Source organism: Triticum aestivum, chromosome 2B (assembly GCF_018294505.1).
Source record: "Triticum aestivum cultivar Chinese Spring chromosome 2B, IWGSC CS RefSeq v2.1, whole genome shotgun sequence".
Taxonomy (NCBI): domain Eukaryota; kingdom Viridiplantae; phylum Streptophyta; class Magnoliopsida; order Poales; family Poaceae; genus Triticum; species Triticum aestivum.
Window position 1 is genome coordinate 100,587,612 of NC_057798.1, and position 26,120 is coordinate 100,613,731.

Here is a 26,120-nt window from a genome sequence, read left to right on the forward strand (position 1 = left end):
ATTAAGCCACAACGAAACTCTTTGCGTGATCACTTATTTGGCATAATCCCTTCACATGATAACCAAAGATTCTGTAAACAATGATTGAAATGAAGTGCTTAAGAGCGTTGAGGATGAGATAATTGTGAGTATGTTTATGAGCACTCTAGCATTATGTTTTTCTACATGCCTTCCACTCCCTAACTTATGTTTTTGTGGCTCTATCAAAGAAAACTCTTTCATGCATTCCCTGCAAGCAAGTGTTATCTAGAATAAATAGAATTGAGTGTTCCAAAGTTGTTTTGCCAAATAGATCAAAAACTTTGTGCTGACTATCTTTACTTCACTAACACTTGCACAATAACCATGCCACTGCTACATCTATACTAAGTTTTCAGGTCAAGAAGTAGAGGGCTATCTAGGCGTACCAATCGTAAGTGACCAAAACATTTTGGTTATTTCGGATTAAACAACTGAGTTCCTTATGATTCAGATTTGTCTTTATTTTGCTTGAGGACGATCAAGTTTAACTTTGGGGGAGTTGATGAGTGATATTTTTACACTCATTCACCCTTAGTTTAAACTGAGATATTTCATTAAAACTGAGATATTCGCTCTGATATTACTACTAATGACTAATGAACGCAAAGGATTCCACAAATCCTTTATTTGATGTGTTCCACAAGAAATGGGATAAAAAAGGAAGAAATCACGTGTGAACATTGACATGAATGGAAATGAAGAGGGAATCACCAGGAGGCCTACCAGAAGAAACAACACAAAATACATCATTCAATACAACCGTGAGCGCCCGTATGAGCGATCATATGGCATGAATTATAAGGCGTCTCGTCCACCTGAACAACTTTTATAAAGGGGACCTCATCGAAATGTCAACAGAGGTGCATCGAGCGAAGCCAAAAGAGAACTATCTTCATCCCCTCTCATCAACCCTAGCCACTGTTGTTTCCATCTCCATAGCCGCCATCACCACCATAGTCCAACTCACTCTAGTTCATAGTTATAATCATGCATCGCACAAGGCAGCCATTGTAAGACATATTTGCAATCAATTAAGCTTCAAGATGTGTTCTTCAATGTTTTCTTCTTGCGATCTGATCTCCATGTGTGAGTAGTTCGGTAAGGTATGGGTTCAGGCATAGGCCTTGCTACCCTCTGTATTTGTTGTGAGGATCAATGGAAGGGCATTGAATTAACATCCCGTATGTGTGAAATAAAATTGTTCCATAGATGTCTCTTGTCTTGTCCGCGATCTTCATCCCTACAGTACCTAGGATCATTGAGATCGAGCAATGGTGAGGCTAAGTGCCAGGATAATGTGAAGTGTTATTCTAAACACCAGTGACAGAAGGGTTTAGTACGGTAACATGGATCCAGTTCTTGGGGATTCATGAGATGCAGTCATTAAACACCCAAAGCTCTTGTCTGATTATTATTATCTTAATTATCGATCCAACCCCATCCACGTATAGGGCATGCGGTAGGACAACTGATTATTGATGCAAGACTCGTGCCGGTCAAGATGTTATTTGGACGCATCCCCCTTCGGTTCGTAACAAGCACATGTTGATGGGTGACTTCCAATGCACAAATTAAGATTATATCTTGTCCCAACACAAATACATGGTTATAAGCATTAAGACCTCATACTCGTACTTCTTTTTATTATAAGTGTTTGAATCACTATTTGCTTGATTGATCTAGTCAAAAGCTGGAATTGATCCTCTAACGAAAGCTTGCTAGAGACCATCGCTTCATGGGAATCTTCCTCTTGTGGGTTCGATAACCTAGGGTCACCTCTGGGGAATAGTTGTGGGATAATTTTCCGTTTCTTTACCGGATCACTAAAACGAGGTATCAAGCTCCAAAACCTTTGGTGGCTACACCTTCGGACACCCGAGTCTCTGGGTTTTGTACTTCGGGCCTTTGGCAGAACGTGGAGCTCCAGGCTATGCGATGACGCCCTCTCTAGACACCATGGGTCTTTAGGCCCTTTATCATGGGCCTTCATCCTCTCCTTGGATCGTTGAACTTTCCTATGGGCAAGTGTAGGCAGGGTTCATGTATCTTTATATTTTTTCCCTCACTTACCCATTCATGGTTAGGACTATATATACTCTCCCCCACCTCATCTACAGGGTTAACAAAGAATATAATCAAGCATAGAGTGTTGCTCATGTATTTTGATTCCTTCACTATGGAGTTGGCTCCTCATGGAGAACAAGGCTCCCTTGCAAGGTGAAGACTTCGAGGATAGTGCCTCCACATATGGAGAAGATTCCTGCATGGAACTCAAGACCTCCTTGGATTAGGACTTGGGGGAATCCCTATTTTGCTCCTCTCTCTCTATCTCTCATGATTGGGATCAAATATTTATCCATTTGTATCATGTGTCACAACTTTCTGTGTTGATATGTGTTAACTTCTCTTGTATTTTCTCTCGTTTTCCCTCGTGTTCTTCATCAAATATGTGAATTCATGAAGATTGGACCACCCCGATGACTTGCCCTGTATCATATTCTCTCTCTGGTGTCGCCGAGGCCGATGAACATGCTTGTGGTGGGCACAACCGTAGTAGCGGGTTATGAATGTGATGGGCGATGAACGATGATGTCGCATTGTTGTGTTTAGTCTGGCTTCTGGCGTTTTCATATGTCATAGGGTGCTTTGGTCCTTTTTTGGATAAAAGGGATTGCCCCCGATTTCATTAACGAAACCATAAATCCTTCATTACAGCTCAAACACTCTCCTAGAAACAGTACTTTTCCACCTAAGACCAACAACAAATCTCCAGTAAAGACGATCTCACTAGTCTGCTCTTACTCAGGAAGGCAGACTAGTAGAGATGAAAACAAACTGGGGGTAGCTAAACTTACATCATCACAACTTGGAACATCACACGAAAATGATTCCTCTTCGGCAATTTCACAGCTCTTCTTCACTTCATCCTTCAATCCTTGGAATCCACGAAGCCCACCCTTTTCGCGCTTGGAAGATCTCACTGGCGACTCGTTCCAGCAGCCTTGCGCCCTGTTGTAGCTCCTCCTTTTTTTCCTCCTTCACCTGCAAAACACTCCAGTCATTAATCCAATGTGCCATCTTGAACATCATTACAAAAGGGTCAGCAGGCCATATATGTTGGAAACAAGCTAAATTCCGTGTTTTCCAAATACTCCAGATTAACGTTGCAACACCAACGATCATAATTTTCCTTTTTTCCGATCCAAACCTCCCAGCCAAGCATAACATGCTTCCATGCTGTAGAAATCACACTGCATCCCAGTGATATGACCTACTACACTCCACATGTATCTGGCCAGAGCGCATTCGAAGAAAATATGGTCAATGGTTTCCTTGTTCCCACAGAACAAGCACCATTTCTCATATTTTCCTCCTCTATGTAACAGAACATCCCTTGTTAGTATACTTTTTTGTAACTAACCAAACAAAGGTTTTAATTCTAGGTGGTATTTTAACTTTCCATAAGAACCTTTTTGGGCATTTATCACTAACTTGCAGCACAGAGTACAAGGATTTGACACTGAACTCTCCTGATATAGCAGGTATCCACGAAAGTTTGTCATCCTCTTTTTTTAAAATAATCCCCCCACACACCTCCAAAAGCTTCTGCCATTGTATTGCTTTTCCCCCAGTCAACACTTTACGAAATTTTAATTCGGTGAGTCCAGACGAGAGAACAACAGAGACAGTAACATTGCGATCAAGAGAGATGTTATATAAGTCCGGAAAGGTTGCTGCTAGACTACTAGTTCCTAACCAGTTATCCTCCCAGAACCTAGTTCTCTCTCCATTTCCTACTATGAATCTACAACAAGATAAAAACAGTTTTTTAGACTTCAACACTCCTTGCCAGAAGTGTGAGTCCCCTTGTTTTATTTGGACCCCCCCCCCCCCCAAAGTGTTTCTCCCAATATATTTCTCCCACAGCATCCTTTGCCACAAACCTTTTTCATTGAAAAGTTTCCATAGCCACTTCGAAAGTAAGGCAATGTTCATTATTTCTACATCTAAAATCCCCAGACCTCCCATGTTTTTAGGTCTACAAATTTTATCCCACGCCACCAAATGATATTTATGTTTGTTTTTCTCCCCACTCCATAGAAATTTCGCCCTAGTTATCTTAACTCCCTTTGGAACTTCATAAAAGGAGAGCATAAAAAGCACCAGACTGGTCAGGGGCGAATTAATCAGAGTGGTTCTGCCCGAGATATTCAACAGTCTGCCTAACCAGGTCCCCATTCTCTTGTCCATTTTGTTAATGGATGGGTTCCAATCACTCCCCTTCATCCTTTCTCATCTATTGGTATCCCGAGATGTTTGAAAGGCAAAACACCTTTTTTGCAAGTTAGGATTTCTTCAAAAAAAATTACTTTGTCCTCATTCATTCCAATCCCAATCACTTCACTCTTATGAAAATTAATTTTCAATCCAGACATAATCTCAAACAGGCTTAAAATTCTCTTGACATTCTTTGGTTGTTCTAGATCATCTTGGAATAAGATAATAGTGTCATCTGCATATTGCAGAATGGACACATCATTTTCCTTGTGATTTTTAGCAAGTCCCTTAATTAAATTGTTATCCACAGCTCTATCAAACAAAACTGCTAATATATCAATTGCCAGGTCAAAAAGCAAGGGAGACATTGAGTCTCCCTGTCTTAGACCTTGGTAAGTTTTAAAAAAAGGCCCCACCTCTCCATTTACCTTAACTGATACTTTTCCTCCTGTCACTGTCTTCATTATCCAATCAATCATTTTTTCAGGGAATTTTTTCATCTTAAGCGCATGAAAAAGAAAAGGCCATTTAACTTTATCAAAGGCCTTCTCAAAATCAATTTTAAAGAGAACCCCTGACTTTTTAGCTTTGTGCATAGAATTCAAGGTTTCGTGTAGCACCAGCACCCCTTCCAAAATATACCTCCCCTTAATGAAAGCAGTTTGAGATGCTCTGATCACCCCAGATATCACCACAATAAGTATATTGACTAAAATCTTAGTGAAAATTTTAAAGATCACATTCAGCAAGCATATCGGCCTGTATTTCTGAATTCTATCCGCATCGCTCCCTTTTGGAATGAGGGAAATTATTCCATGATTCAACCTATCAAGGTCTAAATCATGTTCATAAAATTCCTCAAGCATAGCAAACAGATCATTCTTGACTAGGTCCCAGTAGTGTTGGTAGAATTCAATGCTAAATCCGTCCGGACCCGCAGCTTTGTTTTTCTCCATACCGAAAACTGCATTTTTCATCTCCTCCATAGTAAACTTCCTGACAAGGAATTCTCTTTCTTCCTCAGTGAGTGTTTCCACGCCACTTGGGTCCATTGTAAGAGTTTTAATCTCAGGTTCGCTAAAGAGATTTTTGTAAAACTTAGTAATATAAGTTTTTAAATTTTCTTGCCCTTCAATCACCCCTTCATCTTGCATCGATTTAACAATCCTGCTTTTCCTATATTTACCATTCGCCTTGACATGATAGTATCTGGTATTTGAGTCTCCCTCAAACAGTTCAGTATCATGTGATCTTTGCATCCATTTCAATTCTTCTTCTTTAAGGATCTTTTTTAGATTAGTATGGCATATTTTTTATATTCCCTCTCTAGTTCTATCAAAGCTCCATCCTCTTCTTTTTTATCAAGTCTGGCAATTTCTCCAGCCAACATCTTCTTATGTTTCCTTAAGTTTGCTTCAAAGTTCAAATTCCTAGTTTAGCTAAGGGTCGTTTTGCCTATTTGTGCAGGTTTTCTTCCGGTTTTCCTCTAATAGACCGAGTAGTGTGGGGTCTTTGTACCCTCTTCTCCTGTTCAACGAATATATAACAACTCTCCAATAAAAAAAAACAATCTCACCGTCTCACATGATAACAATATCATGAGCCTCGCTGGCTGGGCACGACACTGCGGGACAAGTACGAATAGAAGATATGGGGTCACAGAAGACCCCTATAGAAACAATTCCAAGACGGGGAGAAGAAGATTTGGAGCCCAAGCCCACAATATGAATACTTGAGATTAAACACCCCAAAATAGACGAATCATTCACGTTCAGACATGCTTGCGGGGCGAAACATTCACCATTTAAAAACTCCCGTTCAGTGACCGCCTAAACCACCCATCAACAATTAGCCCAGACATCTCTTTCGACCGACGCATATCCTGCATGGCCATGCGTAAAAAGGTCAGGCCGGGAGGTTAGGATAACTTCTATACATGCAAAAACCAAGGGAGACAGCTGGTTGGCACTACGGTTTTCCTATAGCTTTCAGGTCGTTTCTTGCCGTGTTCAGTTAGCAGACCCGTTAGTCGGCAGAAAGGCAAGCGTGGTGGTGTTTCTGTCACTGTTAGTCCCGCCGGATCGGCAGCTATAGTCGTCTCTCCAAGAAATCTCGCAATTTCGCACTCCCAACCAACTTATATTGTTTGATGGTGAATTATGTGCTGGGGCACTAACCATCGATAAAGCATCTGTTGATAGTATTTCATAAGTTGGCACTGCACGCAAGTACAATACGATCTCGCAATCTCGCGGTTTAGGCATTTGTAAACAAGATGCAATGCACGCAAGTCGGCAAGTGCATAAAGCAGCGCTTTCCACCGTTAGAAAATTACATTCCTGCCTGTCGATGAGTGATCATCGGTAAAACGGAGAAGAAACCGGTCTCTTGGCGCACAAGCCTCGCGCCCTGAACGAACCCCATTGGTTCGACAAGGCACTAAACAAGCGTCGGTTGGTAAGGTGGCTGATTCATCGTGACGGGTCCAAATCAATCTCACCGGGCCGCTATATAAACACCCACGGCTCCAATCCTATATCTAGTCACATCCGAGTATCATCTCATCACTAGCTGACATTGGTACAAAGTGTTAATTTGCCACTAGCTAGCTTGATTCCTGAGATTTTGAGAACATGGCGGCACCTCTTCTTTGCTTCGCCGTCGTGGCCGCGGCGGCTTTGGCCGGCGCGTCGGGGCAGGAGCTCACGGCGGACTACTACGACGAGGCGTGCCCGCAGGCGCTGTCGGCCATCAAGCTCGTCGTCGGCGCGGCCGTCGTGAAGGAACCCCGGATGGGGGCGTCGCTCGTCCGGCTGCACTTCCACGACTGCTTCGTCAACGTACGTGAGCTCGATCTATGAATTGCTCCATTCATGTCCATCGATCGCGCGCATGTTATAAACGTTTTGTGTCGAATGTTTTCAGGGCTGCGACGGCTCCATTCTGCTGGACGACACCGAGGACATGGTCGGGGAGAAGACGTCCAAGGCCAACAACATGTCCGTGAGAGGGTTCGGCGTGATCGACTCCATCAAGACCGCCGTGAACACGGCGTGCCTGGGGAATGTCGTCTCCTGCGCCGACATCCTCGCCGTTGCCGCTCGCGACTCCATTGTTGCAGTAAGCTCACAGTTAGCTTTTATCTCTACCTTGTTTCTGTAAAAGCTTGCATGCAAATCGTCAATGGAGTATCGTAAGCGACGAGCACTAACCGTAAGACAAAGAAATGTTTTAAGCAACTTTACGAGCAGCATTATCTTCGACCTAACCGCACCTAGAAGAAAATGATCTCTTTCGGATAAGTTCAGCTCTCCCTGTCTTCTTTGTAACAACTTGCAGCATCCCTTTTTATCCGAGGAAATTGACGCATGGTACTGTGTAACATTTGACTTGGTCCGGCCAGAATGGCAATGTGAGGTGACTGGCTCGTGTCGTTGCAGCTCGGAGGGAGCTCGTACGACGTGCTCCTCGGCCGGCGGGACGCGACGACGGCGAGCATTGACGACGCGGACGACAGCATCCCGAACCCGTTCATGGACCAGCCGGAGCTGCTGGCCAACTTCCAGGCCCAGGGCCTGTCGCTCCGGGACCTGGTGGTGCTCTCGGGCGCCCACACGCTCGGCTACTCCCGCTGCGTCTTCTACCGCGACCGCCTCTACAACGAGACGGACACCCTGGACCCGACCTACGCGGCGGCGCTGGACGAGCGGTGCCCGCCCGCCGGCGACGACGAGGCGCTGGCGTCGCTGGACGACACGCCGACGACGGTGGACACGGACTACTACCAGGGCATCACGCAGGGCCGCGCGCTGCTGCACACGGACCAGCAGCTGTACCTGGGCGACGGGGGCGACAGCGACGCGCTGGTGCAGTACTACGCCGAGAACCCGGACAAGTTCTGGGAGGACTTCGGCACGGCGATGCTGAAGCTGGGCGGCCTGAGCCCGCTCACCGGCGACGAGGGCGAGGTCCGGGAGGACTGCCGGGTCGTGAACCGGGGGTGATCGCTGGTGGCGCGTGCTCGGATAGATGGCACGATAGAGCTGCTATCGTGGTGCTTTTCGACAAGAGTGCTCTGCTTGGATGTAGCAGTAGTTTCTTGATTTTGTCACGGTTGTCTGGCCATGGATTTAGTCTGTTCTTGTTGGATCCGCGAGGTGTTTGATGTTATACAAGTTGGTAGTTCAGCAACACTTCTTTCGAATCCTAATGCAGGAACACTGCGTGCGTATACGGTAGAAGTGTAACAATTTGGCTGCATGCGAGTCCCCTGAAATTTCCTTTTGGGTTAGTGAAATTTGTGGGTCGTTCATATTGCTTTGCGAGTCGTGCTGTTCTTCATGTTACTTCCCTCAAATTTTTTTGGGGGTTAGTCAATTTTGTGTGCCGTTGATCTTGCTTTACAAGTCCTGTTGTTCTTTTTTCTTTTCTGGTTTGCTCTCTGACGTGTTTGGGCTGGAGCACGGCTATGTGCTGCCGGGAACGTATCCGGTGCACCGGGACAATTGGTGCTACCGGTGCACCGGACCACGTTGCACATTCAAAAATGTTTGAACAATTCCGAACAAAATTCAGTGCATTGACACAACGTCAATGTATGTTGTAAAATAAAAATTCAAAACATTGCTTGAGATACATAAATGACAAATTTGACATAAATGTGCAAATGGGCCAAATTGAAGCTCAACTTGTATTATGTACTATCTAGTGTCAAATTTATCATTTTTATATCTCGAGCAATGTTTCGAATTCTAACATGAAATATTGCGACAACAAATATATTGATATTGCGCCAATGCACTAAATTCGTTTTCTGATTTTTTTTTCCTGAACATTTTTTACTGTGCAATGAGGGACCGGTAGCACCAGTTGCCCCGGCCCGGTGCACCAGATACATCCCCATGTGCCGTCTGCTGTGGCCCCTAGTAACCAGTTGTGGTGTCGTGCTGATGCCATGATGGTAGCATGCGCATTTTTTGTTGTTTCTTCATATTTTTATTGTACATTCTTAATTTTTACTTGAATTTGTATTTTGAAATATTATATATATATATATATATATATATATATATATATTATAAAATCATTCTACATATATATTTGAAAAAAATATTCATCTTGCATTTGGAAAATGTTAAACGTGCATAACAAAATGTCTTTGTTGTATACAAAAAAGGTACAAAGCAAAAAACCTTAATCATGTATCCGAAAGATAGCAATCATATGTACGGAAAATGTCACACATATATACGAAAAATGTTATTCATGTATACGAAAAAGGTTCATCATGTATACAAAAAATCTAAATCATGTGTACGTAAATTGTGACAAATATAATATGTAGAAAATTTTAGAATAAATGTACATAAATTTAAAACAATATTTATATAAATGTAAAACAGTTTCTGTAATTGAACAAAAATGATCCATTCATTTAAAAAATGAACGACACATATGAAAATAATCTGCGCAAGTTTTGAAAATGTGTTTTGTTACATTTAAAGAAATGTTTGGACAATGTACTAAAATCATTCACCTAGTACGATTTTTTTATCATCCGAATAATGTTTCACCATGTATTAGAAAAAAAATGTTTAACACTTAGCCTGAAAAATTTTGAATTTATATTTCTGTTAATAAAGTTTAAATACAAATTTGAAAATAGTAAACAGGCACAAATCACATGGGTTAAATACATATTAAAAATTTACAATATGTATGAAAAAATTAGACATGTATTGAAAGAAAAAACCAAAGAAAAACTAAAAGAGAAAAAAAATATGAAGAAACTAAATAAACCAACGAAAACCCTGAAAGAAACATAGAAGGACAACGCTAACGCCCACACGTGTTGTGGGAGCCAAACCCGCTCACACGCCCTATAACACATAGACTACGCCACGTTATCACGTGCATGCATGTGGAAATCTTTTTGGATTTTTAGTTTTAAAAATGTTTTATCTCTTAAATGGAAAATCTGATTGAAGATCCGTTTTCACCATTAAATCCCTCGCGACGAGATCTTCGGAACTAGATCTCATATCAATATATTTTGATAAAAAAATTGGGTTAAAAGTTGCCATGTCTATTGCATACGAATTGTCATGATGTTTACACTGAAATTGCCATGATATGTTTCAGCTATTTTCTCTAAATTTAAAAATAAATTTTGACATATTATAAAACGGGAATTAAGAAACTAGACTTGCCATGAACCATAAACTAAAATTGCTATGATACATGCATTTAAAATTGCCATGGTTCATAAAAAATTAGTTTTCATGGTCAAAGTACTGTAATTGCCATCATAAAAAAACTAATATTGCCATGCTCTACAAACTAAACTTGCCACATGGCAACTTAAGTTTAAGCAATATGACAACTACAATGTAAACATCATGGCAACTTTTAAAAAAAAATCGTCGAAACATATAAACATGGGGTCTAGTTTTGAAGATCTTATCAAGACAGATTTAATGGTGAAAACCGATTTTTAATTTGATTTTTTAATTAGGAAATAAAACATTTGTAAGCCGAAAACCAAAAAGATTCCTGCTGATCTCATCTGTTTATACGTGACAAAATGAGTGGTGATGGAGGCATGTGGGTGATGTGCAAGATGTCTTACGTGTGGGCGTTAGTTTTTTCGACATAAAAGACTAAAGTGCGAAGAAGAAAACAGAAAGAAAAAAAGTAGAACAAACAAAGCAAACCAACGAATAAGAGTAGAAGGAAAAAATATCGAAACCGATGGGAAAAAACCAAGAAAAATAAAAGATAACAAAAAGTAAAAAAGGCGGAGCAAACCAACCGGGATGTGACGCGCGGAATCAAACTCAGGCCACACCTCTCACGCAAGAGATTGCATACCACTCCACCATTCGCCTATTGGTGATTTATGGCAGCGCGCACTACTTAAGAACTATTCTAGTGGCCCTATTTGAAAGAAAACAAGTTCACTAATATGGAAAAAAATTCATCAATTCACCGGTCTGGCCAGTTGACCGTTAACTGTTCAAAAAATATGCGTATGATTTTTAAAAAATAGGAAACAAAAAAATCATTCACAAAAAAGTTCATCGGTTAAAAAAAGGTTGACGAATTTAAAATATAAACTCATAAAAAAGGAAAAAGTTCGTTGATATTTAATAAAAGTTCATCGATTTTGAAAAGAAATCATCGATTTTACAAAAGAGTTCATCAAATTTGAAAAAAATTCATCAAATCTAAAAAAAGTTCATCGAATCTGAAAAAAAAGCTCATCGAATCTGAAAAAAGTTCATCGAATCTGAAAAAAAAAATCAGCGGATTTGACAAAAAAATTCATTAAATTAGAAAGACATTCATCAAATTTGAAAAAAGTTCATCAAAACTTCAAAAGAAAAAGAAAAAGAAAAAGAAAAAGAAAAAAATAAGTGAAACGTTGATTCTTACCAGATCCTGTATAGTGGCGGGTTGGTAAACATAGGGTGGTAATACGAGGGTGGTCTCTGGTTTGAATTAGCAGGAGCACGTTCTTTTTGCGATTTAAGATTTTTTTTGAGGGGGTAAAGCCACTTTATTGATAATAGTCCACAGAAGGTGAGATACAAACTGCATCATGTGGCTGGCCAAGCTAAACAGGGCACCACGGAGCTAAATTTGTAGCAATTTTTGCTAAACTATGAACTTCTAAATTTACAGCACGACTTTTAAAAATAAATTTACAAGAAAATGGAACCGATCTAGACTTGATTTCGCTGATGATTGATCCATAAAGACCCTTTCTGCCCATCATCGAGATATGTTCCACTACCTGCTTACAATCCAAGGATATAATAAAGTTATGAAGTTGGAGATCTTGAGCCAAAGAAATAGCTTCACGACAAGCTAAAGCCTTCAGAGTCGCTGGGTTGCAAACACCTCTCACAACTAGAGATGAACTTCCCGGATAATTGTCGTGGCTATCCCTGCATATTGCTGCTGTCGATCCTCCTCTTTTCCCGCGCACACCAGCATCCACGTGAATCTTTGGAAAATTCTCGGGAGGATCCATTGGGCGAGGACGAACTGCAACAGAGGAATCTGCATGCGCGTTGGCTACCCTCTGAATGGAAGACTTTCCTGCCCTAACGACATTTAAGTCTACCATGAAGCGAGTTATGAAGGCTTGTATTGCATGTAGGGATTGAAATGTGGCTTTGTGGATACCTTTCGTCCTAGAAGACCAAATCGCCCAAAGAGTGACTGCTGTAAGAATGAACTGGTCATGTGATAACGATTCTATTAGTGAGAAGAGCCAGCTCTTTGCGTTTGGTTCTGTGGCCAACACTAGCTTGTTTCCGAGATCCTCATCGACGAGAGCCCATGTACATCTTGAAACTGTGCACTCAAAGAGGGAGTGTCGCCCTGAGTCCGGCGCACCATATATTCCGCATGAACTCGTGGTAGACATGTGGCGATGAGCTCGAACATCCTCCGTAGGTAAAAGATTGTTTTGAGAGTCTCCACAGGAACATACGTACTTTTGTTGGTACCTCTGTCCGCCAAAGCGTTTTCCATTATCCCTCCTCCATATGTGTACTCGAGGACCCAGCTGTGCCTTCCAACCACGCCTCTCTTCGTTGCCTTGTGGACACAAGCATTCGGTATGCCGATTTGACTGAAAACTGGCCATTTCTCTCATGCGCCCAACCCCAAAAACCTTGCATATTCATAGTGCATAGCGATATACTCATGATAACCTCCATATCGAAGTGCAAAAAAATAGCTTCCAGCTTGTCCTTATTCCATGTGGCGGATGTCGGATCAATTAGTTCAGAAACAACTTGCGATGGGTTTGCTACCCGGCATCCATAAGGCCTCATCATCTCCTCGCGGGGGAGCTAGTTGTCCTCCCAAACATTGGTGTTTTCACCGTTGCCAATGCGTCGAATTAGGCCTTGTTTCAACGTGTCGCGCCCTTCAACAATGGCCCTCCAAATCTGACTAGGGTGGTTCCCCAAAGTGGCATGAAGTATGGTGGTGTTGGGGTAGTAGATACTTTTGAGAATACGAGCACTCAAAGACTCAGGGTCTTGTAACAGGAGCGAGGCCTGTCGTGCCAGTGTTGCTAAGTTGAAGAGCTCGAAGTCTTTAAAACCCAAACCTTCCATTCCTTTTGGTTGTGTCATAGCTTTCCACGAGACCCAATGAGGCTTGCGTTGTCCATTTTTACTCCCCCACCAGAATTTCCTTATCAGCATATTCAAATGTTCACACAGGCCTCTAGGTAGCTTAAAACATGACATGGAATAGACTCGGACAGATTGTGCAACTGATTTCACCAAAACTTCCTGTCCTGCAGCTGACAATATCCTCTCTATCCAACCTTGAACTTTGCTCCACAACCGATCTTTAAGATATTTAAATGATCCGTTTTTTGAGCTCCCAACATCTGATGGCATACCCAAATAATTCTCACCAAGAATGCAATTTAAGAAATGAGAAGAAAGGTTAAACGGGCCGGCCCAGCTGGCGGGAGGTGGTGTGCGCTGCAGGCGCCCGTTAACGAAATGCATGTTAACATGCGTTGAATAGGATTTGTCGTTTGGGCGGGTACAGGCGACAAGACCGAGGGAAGCCTCCGGCCGAGTAGAGCGCGAGATCAGCCGGTCCAGGCGCGCGGGCAGCTACAACATCATTTTTTTTTGCATCATGTTTTCTGTTTTCATTTTTTTCTTTGTTGTTTAATTTATATATGCTTCCAAACATTCTGAATACATATAATAATAAAAGACTTTACATATTTAAAAAACAAGCATTTCAAAAATGTTAAATGTGTATAGAGAAAATACTTCTCATGTATACAAAAAATGTAAAACATGTGTGAAGAAATTGATCATGTATTTAAAAAATGATAATCCAAACATTTCAAAAAAAACTAAATATTATTTTAAAATGTTAGTCAGGCATTTTTTAAATGTGTATTAAAAATAGTGACCATGTATATAAAAATTATTAATCAAATAATTGAAAATATGTTAAAATTTTATTTAAAAGTATTGAACATGGACTGAAAAAATGTAAATCAACCATTTGAAATATTAAATGTGTATAGAAAAAATGTTTACCATATACTAAAAAACGTGAATCATTTATTTGAAAAATGTTAGTCAAGTATTTGATTTTTTTTAGTGTGTATAGAAAATATGTTGACCATGTATTAAAAAACATCAAACTTATATTTAAAAAAAATTAATCAAACATGATATTTCTAATAGATATAGAAAAAACTTTGACCATGAATTCAAAAAACATAAATCTACTATGTGAAAAATGTTAATCAAGCATTTAAAAAAAAGGTGTCTGTAGAAAAAAATGTTGACCATGTATTCAATAAATGATAATGTTGTATTTGAATTTTTTGAAATGTGTATTATATATATACCAAAAGTATGTATAGGAAAAACAGAAACCAGCAAAAATCCAGGAGAAAACTAAAAAAACGATGAAAAACAAGAAAGGGAACAAACAAAACTGAAGAAAAAGGAAAAATGCAATGAAAACTGAGAAAGAAACAAAGAGAATCAAAGAAAATACAGTAAAAGAAAATGCAACAGAAAACAGAGAAATAAACGAAGAAAACCCGGTGAAAAAACAAAAACTTGAAAACTCGAAAACCAGTGGAAAACCGGCTCAGTTCCTTCAAGTTGATCACGCCATACAAATTTAGCACAAACGCAACCAGTGACTCAGTGGCTAGCAGGGCTACGCAGCAAGCACGAGATCCGGCCGAGTCCCATCACCAGGTCCGCCCTTTTTTTTCTACTCTATTTTTTAATTACTTTTCATTACGTTACAATGAACCGGCCGGTCACTATAGACGTTTTATGAGCTGTATGGGCTGTGTTAAATCGACCGACGACATGTATTATTTTGGGTCAGTCCATTCCTTACAGGGCCGAGACCTAGCACCAGGTGCGACCCAGCTTTGCCCTTTCTGCCAATGTTTTTTTTCTGTTTTTCTCCTTTTATCTGTTTTTTGCTTTATTTATTTTTACTTTTCTTTATTAGTTGGTTTTCTTTTGTGGGTATTTTTTTGGGTCAGTGTAAATATATTCACACAAATACTATACAACATGTGCACAAATTACACTATTATATGATTGATCTTTGCATATTAAAAAAGTGCAATTTCAGTGCAAAGTTGTGTGCAAGAGTTTTTTTATATTTTCTTTCTTTGTAAATGGTAATATAAATGCTATTAATTCATGATTTCTTATAAAAACATTATGGTTTATATTTATTTTAGTTTTATTTTATTTTTCTTCTTCTTTAGGGTAATTCCAAAAGACTATAATTCATTCCTTCATAGGAAACTTTTTTTCACTATCATAAGTTTATTATTGCATATTAAAAAAGCGCAATTTTCGTGTATATTGTGTGCAACTTTTGTCATCATTTTTGAGATTTTATTTTATTTCAAAGGGTAATACCAATGCCACTAATTCATTCTTTGTTAGGATATTCTATTACTTTGATTTAGTTGGGTTTTCAATTTTATTTTCTTTCTTATTTAAGGGTAATACCAATGTCACTAACTACACTATTATATTCTTGTTCTAGCATATTTTAAAAAGGAGCATGTTTCCTATATAGTGTGCAAGTTGTATCATTGTTTGTATTAGAATTTGTTTTAGTACTCTTGTCTTCCTTGAGGGTAATATGAATTGGTGTGCAAGTTGTATCATTGTTTGTATCAGTGCCACTAATTCATTCTTCCTTAGAAAAAATCATTATTTTAATTTTGTTTTAGTTTTTATTTCATTTTCTTTATTCTTTAAGGGTAATACCAATGCTACTAACTTTTTTCCTTATAAACTTCATTATTTTGATTTTTTTTATATTTTTATTTCATTTTTCTTTCTTTTTTAGGGTAATACCAGCGCCATTAATTATTTCCTTTTTAAAAAAAATTCAAATTTTCCTCTATTATATGCTTATTCTTGCATATTATAAAAAAATGCAATTTTTGCGTATGTTCTCTACATACTCGATTGATAAATAGACATGAGTTCAGTCTCTCTCGTGTTACTCTACCTTGCATGGTATCACATACCGTGTTCTTCTTCCTCGCTTCCGCTTCCGCACTCATTGCTAACATCTGAACAATTTTTTCGGTCAGATCCCATGTTTTCTTTGTCAACATGTTATCGTTGAACACCACAAAATTCACATAAAAACTCTTCAGGACACGTACCCACAAAAACATCGGAAATAGTTTCGTGTTGTCTGAAGGTGACATGAATTATATATACCTAAGAGAGTCCTCCCACTAACTTCTTTATATCGACATGCAAGCATGCCATCTCAGTATACAAGCACAGATAGGATAAGCCCCATCTAAACATGGAATAATGCATGAGAAGTGACCCACTGCAACATTCAGTCATAGAAAATGTTTTTCATTCAACTATTCTACTTATATTCAATAAATATAGTTACAATTATATATAATTGAATATAATAAGTCATATGTATTTTAATTTTGATTCTCGTTTTATCAACCCCAATTCTTATTGTGGAAGGCAATGCAACTCTCGATGTATTGATAGGGTGTACGGTGCACGTATATATGGGTACAAGGGCGGCCCTCAGCCTCATCTATACAAGGAAACTAGAGGCGGGGCCGATAGGAGATTATCCTAACAGATACATGCACAGATATGTTCAACACCCTCCCTCCCCCCGCAGTCGATGCGTCACCGGTGACACATAGACTGGACTGGAACTCCTCAAACGTAGGCGTCGGTAACCCCTTTGTCATGACATCGGCAAACTGCTGAGCAGTGGGAACATGAAGAACGCAGACGCGCCCAAGAGCCACCTGCTCTCGCACGAAGTGAATCTCGAGCTCAATATGCTTCGTGCGACGATGATGAACGGGGTTGGCGGAGAGGTAGACCGCAAAGACATTGTCGCAGTAGACAATGGTGGCCTTCTGGACGTCAAGGAGCAACTCCTGGAGAAGCTGGCGAAGCCACGAGCACTCGACGACGACATTTGCCACAACACGATACTCGGCCTCGGCACTGGAGCGGGATACCGTAGGTTGTCGTTTAGACGACCACGATATGAGCGAGGGCCCCAGGTAGACGCAGTAGCCTGAAGTCGAGCGTCGCGTGTCTGGGCAGCCAGCCCAATCGGCGTCACTGTAGGCGACCAGGTCAGTCGAGGGCGAGGCCGTCAACGTAAGACCCAGAGCCGTGGTGCCGCGGATGTACCGAAGAATCTGCTTCACCAGGTTCCAGTGAGTGTCGCGAGGGGCGTGCATATGGGGACACACCTGCTGAACAGCGTACTGCAGGTCAAGTCGAGTGAGTGTCAAGTACTGGAGAGCGCCGACGATGGAGCGGTAAAACGCTGCATCTGGCGCGGGGGAGCCGTCGAGCGCAGAGACCTTCGCTTTCGTGTCGATAGGCGTGGGGACAGGCTTGCAGTTAAGCATGCCCACCCGCTCAAGAAGGTCCTCACTAGTAGAAAAGGGGGCATTGGTCCAGGCCGGGTCAGCCCATTAGTCCCAGTTCAATCTAGAACCGGGACCAATGGAAGCATTTGACCCGGTTCGTGAGCCCCGGGGGCCAGCCGGGCCACGTGGGCCATTGGTCCCGGTTCGTCTGGGCATTTTGGTCCCGGTTGGTGGGACGAACCGGGACTAAATGGCCTCGCTCCTGGCCCACCACCATTGGTCCCGGTTGGCGGTCTGAACCGAGACCAATGCCTTCTCTTTAGTCCCGGTTCGTGCCACGAACCGGGACAAAATAGTTGGTCCTCGTTGCATTCAGAGTTAAGTCCCACCCTGCCAACCGAAGGGCGCTCACACCGGTTTATAAGCCCCTCCCTCTCTGCCTTGTTGGGCTCCTCTCAAAATGAAAATAGATGCCCTTATACAGGGAATTTGACCTAAATTCATATTGAATTTTTCTGAAGTTAGTAGAAATTTATTATGAATTTAGGTCTAGTTTTCTCTATAAGCGCATCTATGCTCATTTTTTAGTATAGTTAATCACAACTATTTTTAAGTAGTTTTTTATATAGTTTTTTTTTGCTATATTTATTTTTTTCTATTTTTTCTGAGTTGTAGTAAGTCTTTAAAAATAAAAAAGATGCGCAATGCTCGTTAATTAGCTTCAAGCATTTCGGAATAGTGTAAACTGCACTGCACATAGCTCCGTGCAGTCTACCCTATTCCTCAAGGCTTAAAGCTAAGCAACGTCAGGTTAGCATTGAGCCTCTTATGCATCGTCTCTGCACTCGGGGCTTATAAACCGCTGCGAGTGCCTCTCGCTTGGCGAGGTGAGACTAAAAAACAGCTGCAGAAAGAATCAACTAAAAAACTCTTTTACTGATTCATGGCACGAACCGGTACTAAAAGGTGCTCGTGGGCACCAGCCTTAAAACATGTACCAAATAAAATTCCTTTGTAACAGCCTTAGAACTGGTACCGAAGGAATCAACTAAAAAGCTTTTATAAAGCTCTAGTATTATTGAAACTAAAATTATATAGAATTTTGTTACAAACTTTAATAGCAAAAAGGATTATCATAAAAGAAAATAAATAAGTAATTAAAATTCTGTTCAAAACATTAAAAGTAAAAAGATTTATCATAAAACAAAATAAATAAGTAATTAGAATTCTGTTCAAAACATTAAAAACAAAAAGAATTATCATAAAAGAACATTAATAAGTAATTAAAATTTTGTTACAAACTATAATAGCAAAAAATAAAATAAAATAAAGTGCCACCTAAAGGGCTACCACGGCCTGAATACGACTAGAAACCCAACAATGGGCCAGGATTCAGGCCCGCAATAGGCCCAATAGGCCCACATGCACATATAGTGAGTTTAGGCCCGTAAGCCTACATTTGAGAGAAGCTCGAGAGGGTAGCGGGACTGTGGCTTATAAACCACCCCCGAACTCCCTCAGCTAGCGAGGTGGGACTAAACTTTCGTGCCGCGACGCGGGTAGCACAGGGCCTTTAGTCCTGGTTGGTGGCACCAACCGGAACTAAAAGGATGCATTGGAACCGGTTCATGGCACCAACCAGGACCAATGCCCTCCTTTAGTCCCGGTTGGTGCCACCAACCGGGACCAAAGGCCTCTGCTTCCCGCCCTTTGGGCTGCTGAAAAGAGGCCTTTGGTCCCGGTTGGTGCCACCAGCCGGGACTAAAGGGGGCATTAGTCCCGGTTTGTCTCACGAACCGGGACCAATGCGTCGTCTATATAACTGACACTCATCAAAATCTCATTTAGTTTGTTCTTCCTCGTCCCGACGCCGCCAGGCTGCCCGTCTCTGCCTCGCCGTCACCGTCGTCGCCCCGCGCCGTCCTGCGCCGCCCCGACGCCGGCGCCGCCCCCTGTGCCGCGCGACGCCACCGGCTACCCCTCCCGCCCGCCCGCCCCGGCCCGCGCCGCCCTGCCCACCCCGGCCCGCGCCGCCCCGACGCCGTCGCCGCCCCGCCCGACCCGCGCCGCACCTCGCCGTCGCCGTCGCTGTCACCGTCGCGGTGAGCAACTAATTTAATTTGACATTAGTAGTAGTTAATTTAGATGTGTAGTTAATTTTGTTAGATTTTTTTGTAGTTTATAGATTTTTTGTTAGATGTGTAGTTCATAAATTTTTCTGTTAGATTTTTTTCATATTGTGTAATTAATTTGTTCATATTGTGTTAGATTGTTTTATGATTTTTTTCTGTTGTAATTTAGATGTCAAATTTTTATAATTTGTTTCTGTTGTAATTTAGATGTCAATTTTTTTCATATTGTGTAAGTAATTTAGATGTCAATTTTTTATTATTTTTTCTGTTCATAGAATTTTTATGATTTTTTTCTGTTCTAATTTTGTTCATAGAATTTTTATGATTTTTTCTGTTCTAATTTTGTTCATAGAATTTTAATGATTTTTTTGTTAGATGTGTAGTTCATAGATTTTTCTGTTAGATTTTTTTTCATATTGTGTAATTAATTTTTTCATATTGTGTTAGATTTTTTATGATTTTTCTATTGTAATTTTGTTCATAGAATTTTAATGATTTTTTTGTTCATAGTATTTTTTTTGTCAATTTATTGTGTATGTATAGGAAAATTAGTTAGAAAAATAATAGAACTATAGTTAAACTAGTTTATTTTTAGTAAGTAGTACTTTATTTTATTTATAGTAAGTGCTTCATATATAGTTGAACTAACTAGTTGATTTAATAAACCAATTTATTTTACTATATATAGAAGTAGTTTATTTTTAATAAATACTACTTTATTTATTTATAGTAAGTGCTTAATTAGTAGTTGAACTAGTTGATTTAATTAATAAAACTACTTTATTTAACTATATATAGAAGTAATTCCCGCATCGACGTCGACGATGCCTATCCCGCATCCTCATCATCGTCGACTCGGCGATGGTGGAGGCATGCTTGATCAGGGCCATGTTCGGGACTGGGCTCCGCCGGGCTGGTATTGGGAGGTGCTACCTTCTGGGGGACGTAGGTTGGTGAGGAGACAACCCTTTGTTGACCCGATCCTTGTTTGGTGGCGGTCGCGTGGGCAGTGACGGTGTCGAGGCTTCTGGACACCGTGGAGGTGGTACGTCACCGTGTCAGCGAGCAGGACGAGCACGTCCGTCGCTACATGTTGCGTTGGAGGGCAGGTTCGACAATACCTGGCAGGTTCTTCAGGGATCTCACTGGAGCTATGATCCTGTGAACGTTCCTTATCTTTGGGTGTCCACCGCCCGCGACGATATCCGTCGGGCGCTACGGTTCTAGCTGTATTAATTAGCGATGCTATATGCATGATAGTATTCGAGGAGTATTTGATGATGTACGGACACAAGAGATGATGTACTTTTGGTTATAATTGAATGCATGCTAATTTGAATACTACTTTATTTTACGATTTGGTTTTGCTTATTGAATGCTCATATTGGAAAAGTACTCCTACTTTGAATGCTAAAATTGAAGAGCACTCTATGCAGAAATCTAGGAGCCCCCTCGATCATCCACGCCATCGTGGGGGTAGCTTCTCCTTCATTCCCGTGTGCTAGACAATTTGTTGTAATAATGCACTCGGGAATGAAAGGAGGAGCTACGTACCATCACCGATAGTCAACCCGTGATTAATAATAATGATCTAATTTAGGTTTTTTAGTACATATATTTAATATTTGAATTATGAACTTACACCGGAAATGTCGTACTCGAACGATGAAAACCGCCCGGGGGAGTGCGACTGGTGCCACGATGACCGAGGTATGTGCGACAGGTTCATTGAGCTGGACGAAGATCGGCGCTTCAGCATTAAGCTCGAGGAGACCTTCGATGTTCATACGGTACACAACGACGACAATAGTTTTTTTCGTAATTAATTAAGCACGACTTCAACTATTTTAACGTGTATTTTTTATCTTTTCCAATTCGACTAGCTTATCCCATGCTATGCAAGACGCTATATCTTGGAGAGGATGGGTTTTGAAGACCATGAAAGTATGGAAACCAAAAAAATTCTCCTAAGGACCCATCATGGTGTGGATTTTCAAGTAAAGCTGTACAATGCTGAGAGTGTAACCCATTTTGGTTGCAAAAATTAGGAAGCACTTTGCAAGATGTATGGTTTTGATGAGGGTATGCTTGTCACCATGGATCTTGGTGATCCTACAATCCAGCAAGACAATATGGGCATTTAGGTCCTTGTGGATACACCTCCAATTCTTCCCCCATGTGAGGTTAACATAGTTATTAAGTAATTTATATTGTTTATTTCAAAATAGTTGACAGCTTGTTTCCATTGACAGCTTATTTTCATTCTTCAAAGAATGTGCGGAAAATGGTAGACAGAACCCACTACACCGATGACTCCGAATTAACTTATAAGGAGAAAAATCATCTGATCGCATTTTGTACTGATCTTGAGAATTACAATGTCTACAATCGAACTCCTCAACATTATGGTCAATACGTGTCACTAGTGCACGTGTTGAACTACGGTAACTACCATGGAGATACCCTGGTAAGATTTTTTACTATTACGACATCCCTGCATCTTTTTAAATACTTCTAAAACTAGTACATCATTGCTAACTACGAAGTTTTTACTATGTTTTTCAACAGATAATCTCGAATGATTGTGTGCCTCATCTGATGTATACGCACGGTCGCCTTGATGTTTTGAACATACAACCAGGTCGTCCTACGAATCTCAATTGTCCATACCGGATTTCTAAAAGAAGTGGAGACATGACAATCAAAGAATGGAAAAAATGTATGGACAGTCGTAAGGAGCTTCTTGCAAGCAAAAGGAGGCGAAGCGCAAGAATTGAAGACAGGATGATCTCCATTCTTCATAATGGAGAGTCAGGGTCTATATTGTTTTATGCTATTTTACCTTAAGGGTGTTTAGGTCCTACCTGATACTGATGACCATGTGCTAAGAACAATTATGTAGGGTTGGGTTCGATGACTATGAGGAGGATGATCGTATGACTTGTTATTAATAACGAGTAGAAGTTGTATGATGATGCATGATTAGTAGGACTTGTTATTATATATGATGATGTATGATGCGAGCATGCATGAGTTATTATATATCAGCGGGTGGAATGAACATAGCAGTATAAGAGAGGACACTTCTCTCTATTAGCTAGCTAATAACAACCTAAAATTAACCCCCAAAACCCCTAAACCAGCCACTTTTTTTTTAAAAAAGAAAAACCTCAGCTGCTGACACGTGGAAGCCTTTTGGTCCCGGTTGGTGCCTCCAACCGGGACCAAAGGCCCTCCTGCCTGGGCTCGGTGCAGTGGCCACGTGGAGGCCCATCTGTCCCGGTTCGTGTTAGAACTGGGACTAAAGGGTGGAGGCATTAGTCACGACTCTTTAGTCCCGGTTGAAGAACCGGGACTAAAGGCCCTTACGAACCGGGACTGATGCCCCCTTTTCTACTAGTGCCTGTGCATATTGCTGCTGATGGAGGAAGAACCCATCGGCGCGTTGTACCACCTCAATGCCGAGGAAGTAGTGCAACGGGCCGAGGTCCTTAATGGCGAACTCAGCGCTGAGGCAAGCAGTATGATGGCGAAGTAGCTCGGGCGAGGAAGCCATCAGGATGATGTCGTCGACGTAGAGGAGCAGGTAAGCGGTCGCCGGAGCCTGGTGAAAGACAAACAGCGAGGCGTCGGAGCGAGTAGCTCGGAACCCAAGCTGCTGCAGGAAGCCGGCGATCCGTTGGTACCAGGCGCGAGGGGCCTGCTTCAACCCGTACAAAGAGCGGGAAAGCAAGCACACATGATTAGGCTGGGCCGCGTCGAAGAAGCCGGTTGGCTGCTGACAGAACACCTGCTCCGAGAGATGGCCATGCAAGAATGCATTCGACACATCCATCTGATGCAACGGCCAGGCGCGAGAGACCGCGAGCTGAAGAACCGCGCGAATCGTGCCCGGTTTGACAACCGGGGCGAACGTGTCGGTGAAGTCGACACCGGCGCGTTGCCGAAATCCACGGACCACCCACCGAGCCTTATAGCGCTCGAGAGACCCGGCAGGACGAGTCTTATGCCGGAAATACCCACTTGCCAAAGATGACGTTGGCATGGGGTGGCCGCGGGACCAGCTGCCAAGTGCGGTTGCGCACTAGCGCGTCGAACTCTTCCTGCATCGTCGTGAGCCAATGCGGGTCACGAAGGGCGGCTCGAGCGGACGACGGGAGAGGTGACGGCGCAGACGTCGAGGCAGCGAGAAGGTACTCGTCCGCAGGATACCGGTTACTGGGCCGATGAATGCCGGTGCGAGCACGCGTGGCCATGCGGGTCTCCGGGGCAGCCGGCGGGGCCGGTGGGGACGACGGGGTCGGGGGGGCTGGTGACGAAGCCGGCGAAGAGGCCGTCGAGGAGCCAGGGCCGGGCGCTCGAGAAGCGCTCGCTGCCCGGGCTACGGACTCAACGGGAGTCGGTGGCACCATGGCCGCCGGCGAGGAAGCAACCGGGCCGGTGGAAGCCGTCGAGGAGCCCGGGTCAGGCGCAGGAGATGCGCTCGCTGACCGGGCTGCGGACTCAACGGGAGTCGGGGGCGCCGTGGCCGCCGGTGAGAGGTCCAGGTCCGTCGCCGCGGACCCAGAGCACGGCCCAGGCGCAGCCGGGGCGCCAAAGCCAGGAGGGGGCCCGAAGCCAGGAGGGCCAAGCGCGAGGGAGCGGCCTCCTCGAGAGGCACCAGGAGGCGCGAGTGATGAGGACGAGTCAGCCGGCGGCGGTACCTGGTGAAAAGGAAAAGACCTCTCGTCAAAGTAAACGTGCCGTGAAGTGAAGACTCGGTGGGAAACCGGATCATAGCAACGATAGCCTTTGGTGTTTGGTGGGTATCCGAGAAAAATGCATGCCATAGAGCAAGGTGCAAGTTTGTGAGGAGTGGTGGAGGCGATGCTAGGATAACAAAGACACCCAAAAACATGAAGATCATCATATGAGGGTGGGCTACCGAAGAGGAGATGATGTGGTGCATAGTTTCCACAAGCACGAGTCGGACGAACGTTGATGAGAAGAGGGGCGGTGGAGAGGGCATCCGGCCAAAACCGGGGCGGGACATTGGCATGGAAAAGAAGGGTGCGCACACAATCATTGAGTGTGCGAAGGATCCGTTCGGCGCGACCATTTTGTTGCGAGGTATACGGGCAAGTGAGACGAAGAATCGTGCCGTGTGAGGCGAGGAGGGTGCGAACCCCGGCGTTGTCGAACTCCTTCCCGTTGTCAGTCTGCAAGGCATGGATGGGACGCCCAAACTGCGTAGCGACATAGGAGTAAAAAGTGGTAAGAACGGAGAGTGCATCAGATTTTCTCTGCAACGGGAAGGTCCACACATAGTGCGAAAAATCATCAAATATGACAAGATAGTATAAAAAACCCGTATTACTGGCAACAGGAGATGTCCATAAATCACTATGAATCAACTCAAATGGATACGACGCCACCGATGATGAAGTGCTAAACGGAATACGGACGTGCTTGCCAAGATGACGAGCATGACAAGTATGATCATCGGTTTTATTACACGTGAATGAAAAAGTCCTACGAATGTGACGAAGGGTGGCTGGGTTCGGATGTCCCAGCCGAGCATGCCAATGGTCCACCGTGGCGGAGAGAGCGACCGGAGCGGATGTGGAAGTGGCGGTGGAGTTCACAGGGTAGAGGCCGTCCGGGCTGTCACATCGGTGGAGCACCATCCGGGTACAGGCGTCCTTAATAGAAAAACCCACTTCGTCAAATTCAACAGTTATAGGATTTTCACGTGTAAGAGAACGAACGGAACAAAGATTAGTTACTAACTCAGGTGTAACTAAGACATTAGACATATGAATAGGTGTAGAGTTAGACGGAAAAGAGGCATGACCGACATGAGTAATGGGAAGGGAAGACCCGTCCCAACAGTAATACGGCATGCGGTGGAAACTGGAAATGCAGAGTTGAGATTACCGGGGTTGGAAGTCATGTGGGTGGTAGCCCCAGAGTCCATATACCAGTCGCCGCCTCCGGTGTACGTGTTGGGTGTAGGGGCGGAGTGGAGCGCCGCAAGGAGGGCTGGGTCCCATGGGACCGACGGGAGGGCGGCGGTCGCGGCTGGAGGAGTGGCGTAGCCACCCGGGGCAGCGTAGCCACCCGGAGCGGCGTAGCCGCCAGGCGCTGCGTACGGGGGAGCCGCGGCGACGTAGCCGCCCGGGGCAGCGAGAAGCGCCTGATGCGCACCAGGACGGGGGCCGAGGATCCCGGTCGAGACGGGGGCCCGCGGCACGGGCATCGTGTACGTGTGGACCACCCTC

General features: G+C 43.0%; 1 protein-coding gene across 1 annotated transcript; it reads left to right on the top strand.

Annotated features, from left to right (window-relative positions):
• The first annotated feature begins 6,774 nt into the window (after window positions 1–6,774).
• LOC123043697 (cationic peroxidase 1) lies at window positions 6,775–8,730 on the top strand. The gene is made up of 3 exons (XM_044466228.1): window positions 6,775–7,139; window positions 7,225–7,419; window positions 7,740–8,730. The coding sequence occupies exons 1-3, from the start codon at window positions 6,933–6,935 to the stop codon at window positions 8,301–8,303; spliced, it is 966 nt and encodes a 321-aa protein (XP_044322163.1). The 5' UTR covers window positions 6,775–6,932; the 3' UTR covers window positions 8,304–8,730.
• Window positions 8,731–26,120: the final 17,390 nt, after the last annotated feature.

Excerpts from the sequence above, each read along its gene's own strand:
- LOC123043697 (XM_044466228.1), top strand. The coding sequence starts at position 6,933 with ATGGCGGCACCTCTTCTTTGCTTCGCCGTCGTGGCCGCGGCGGCTTTG. Across the intron at positions 7,140-7,224 it reads TCCACGACTGCTTCGTCAAC|GGCTGCGACGGCTCCATTCT; the intron begins GTACGTGAGCTC and ends GAATGTTTTCAG. Across the intron at positions 7,420-7,739 it reads CTCGCGACTCCATTGTTGCA|CTCGGAGGGAGCTCGTACGA; the intron begins GTAAGCTCACAG and ends GTGTCGTTGCAG.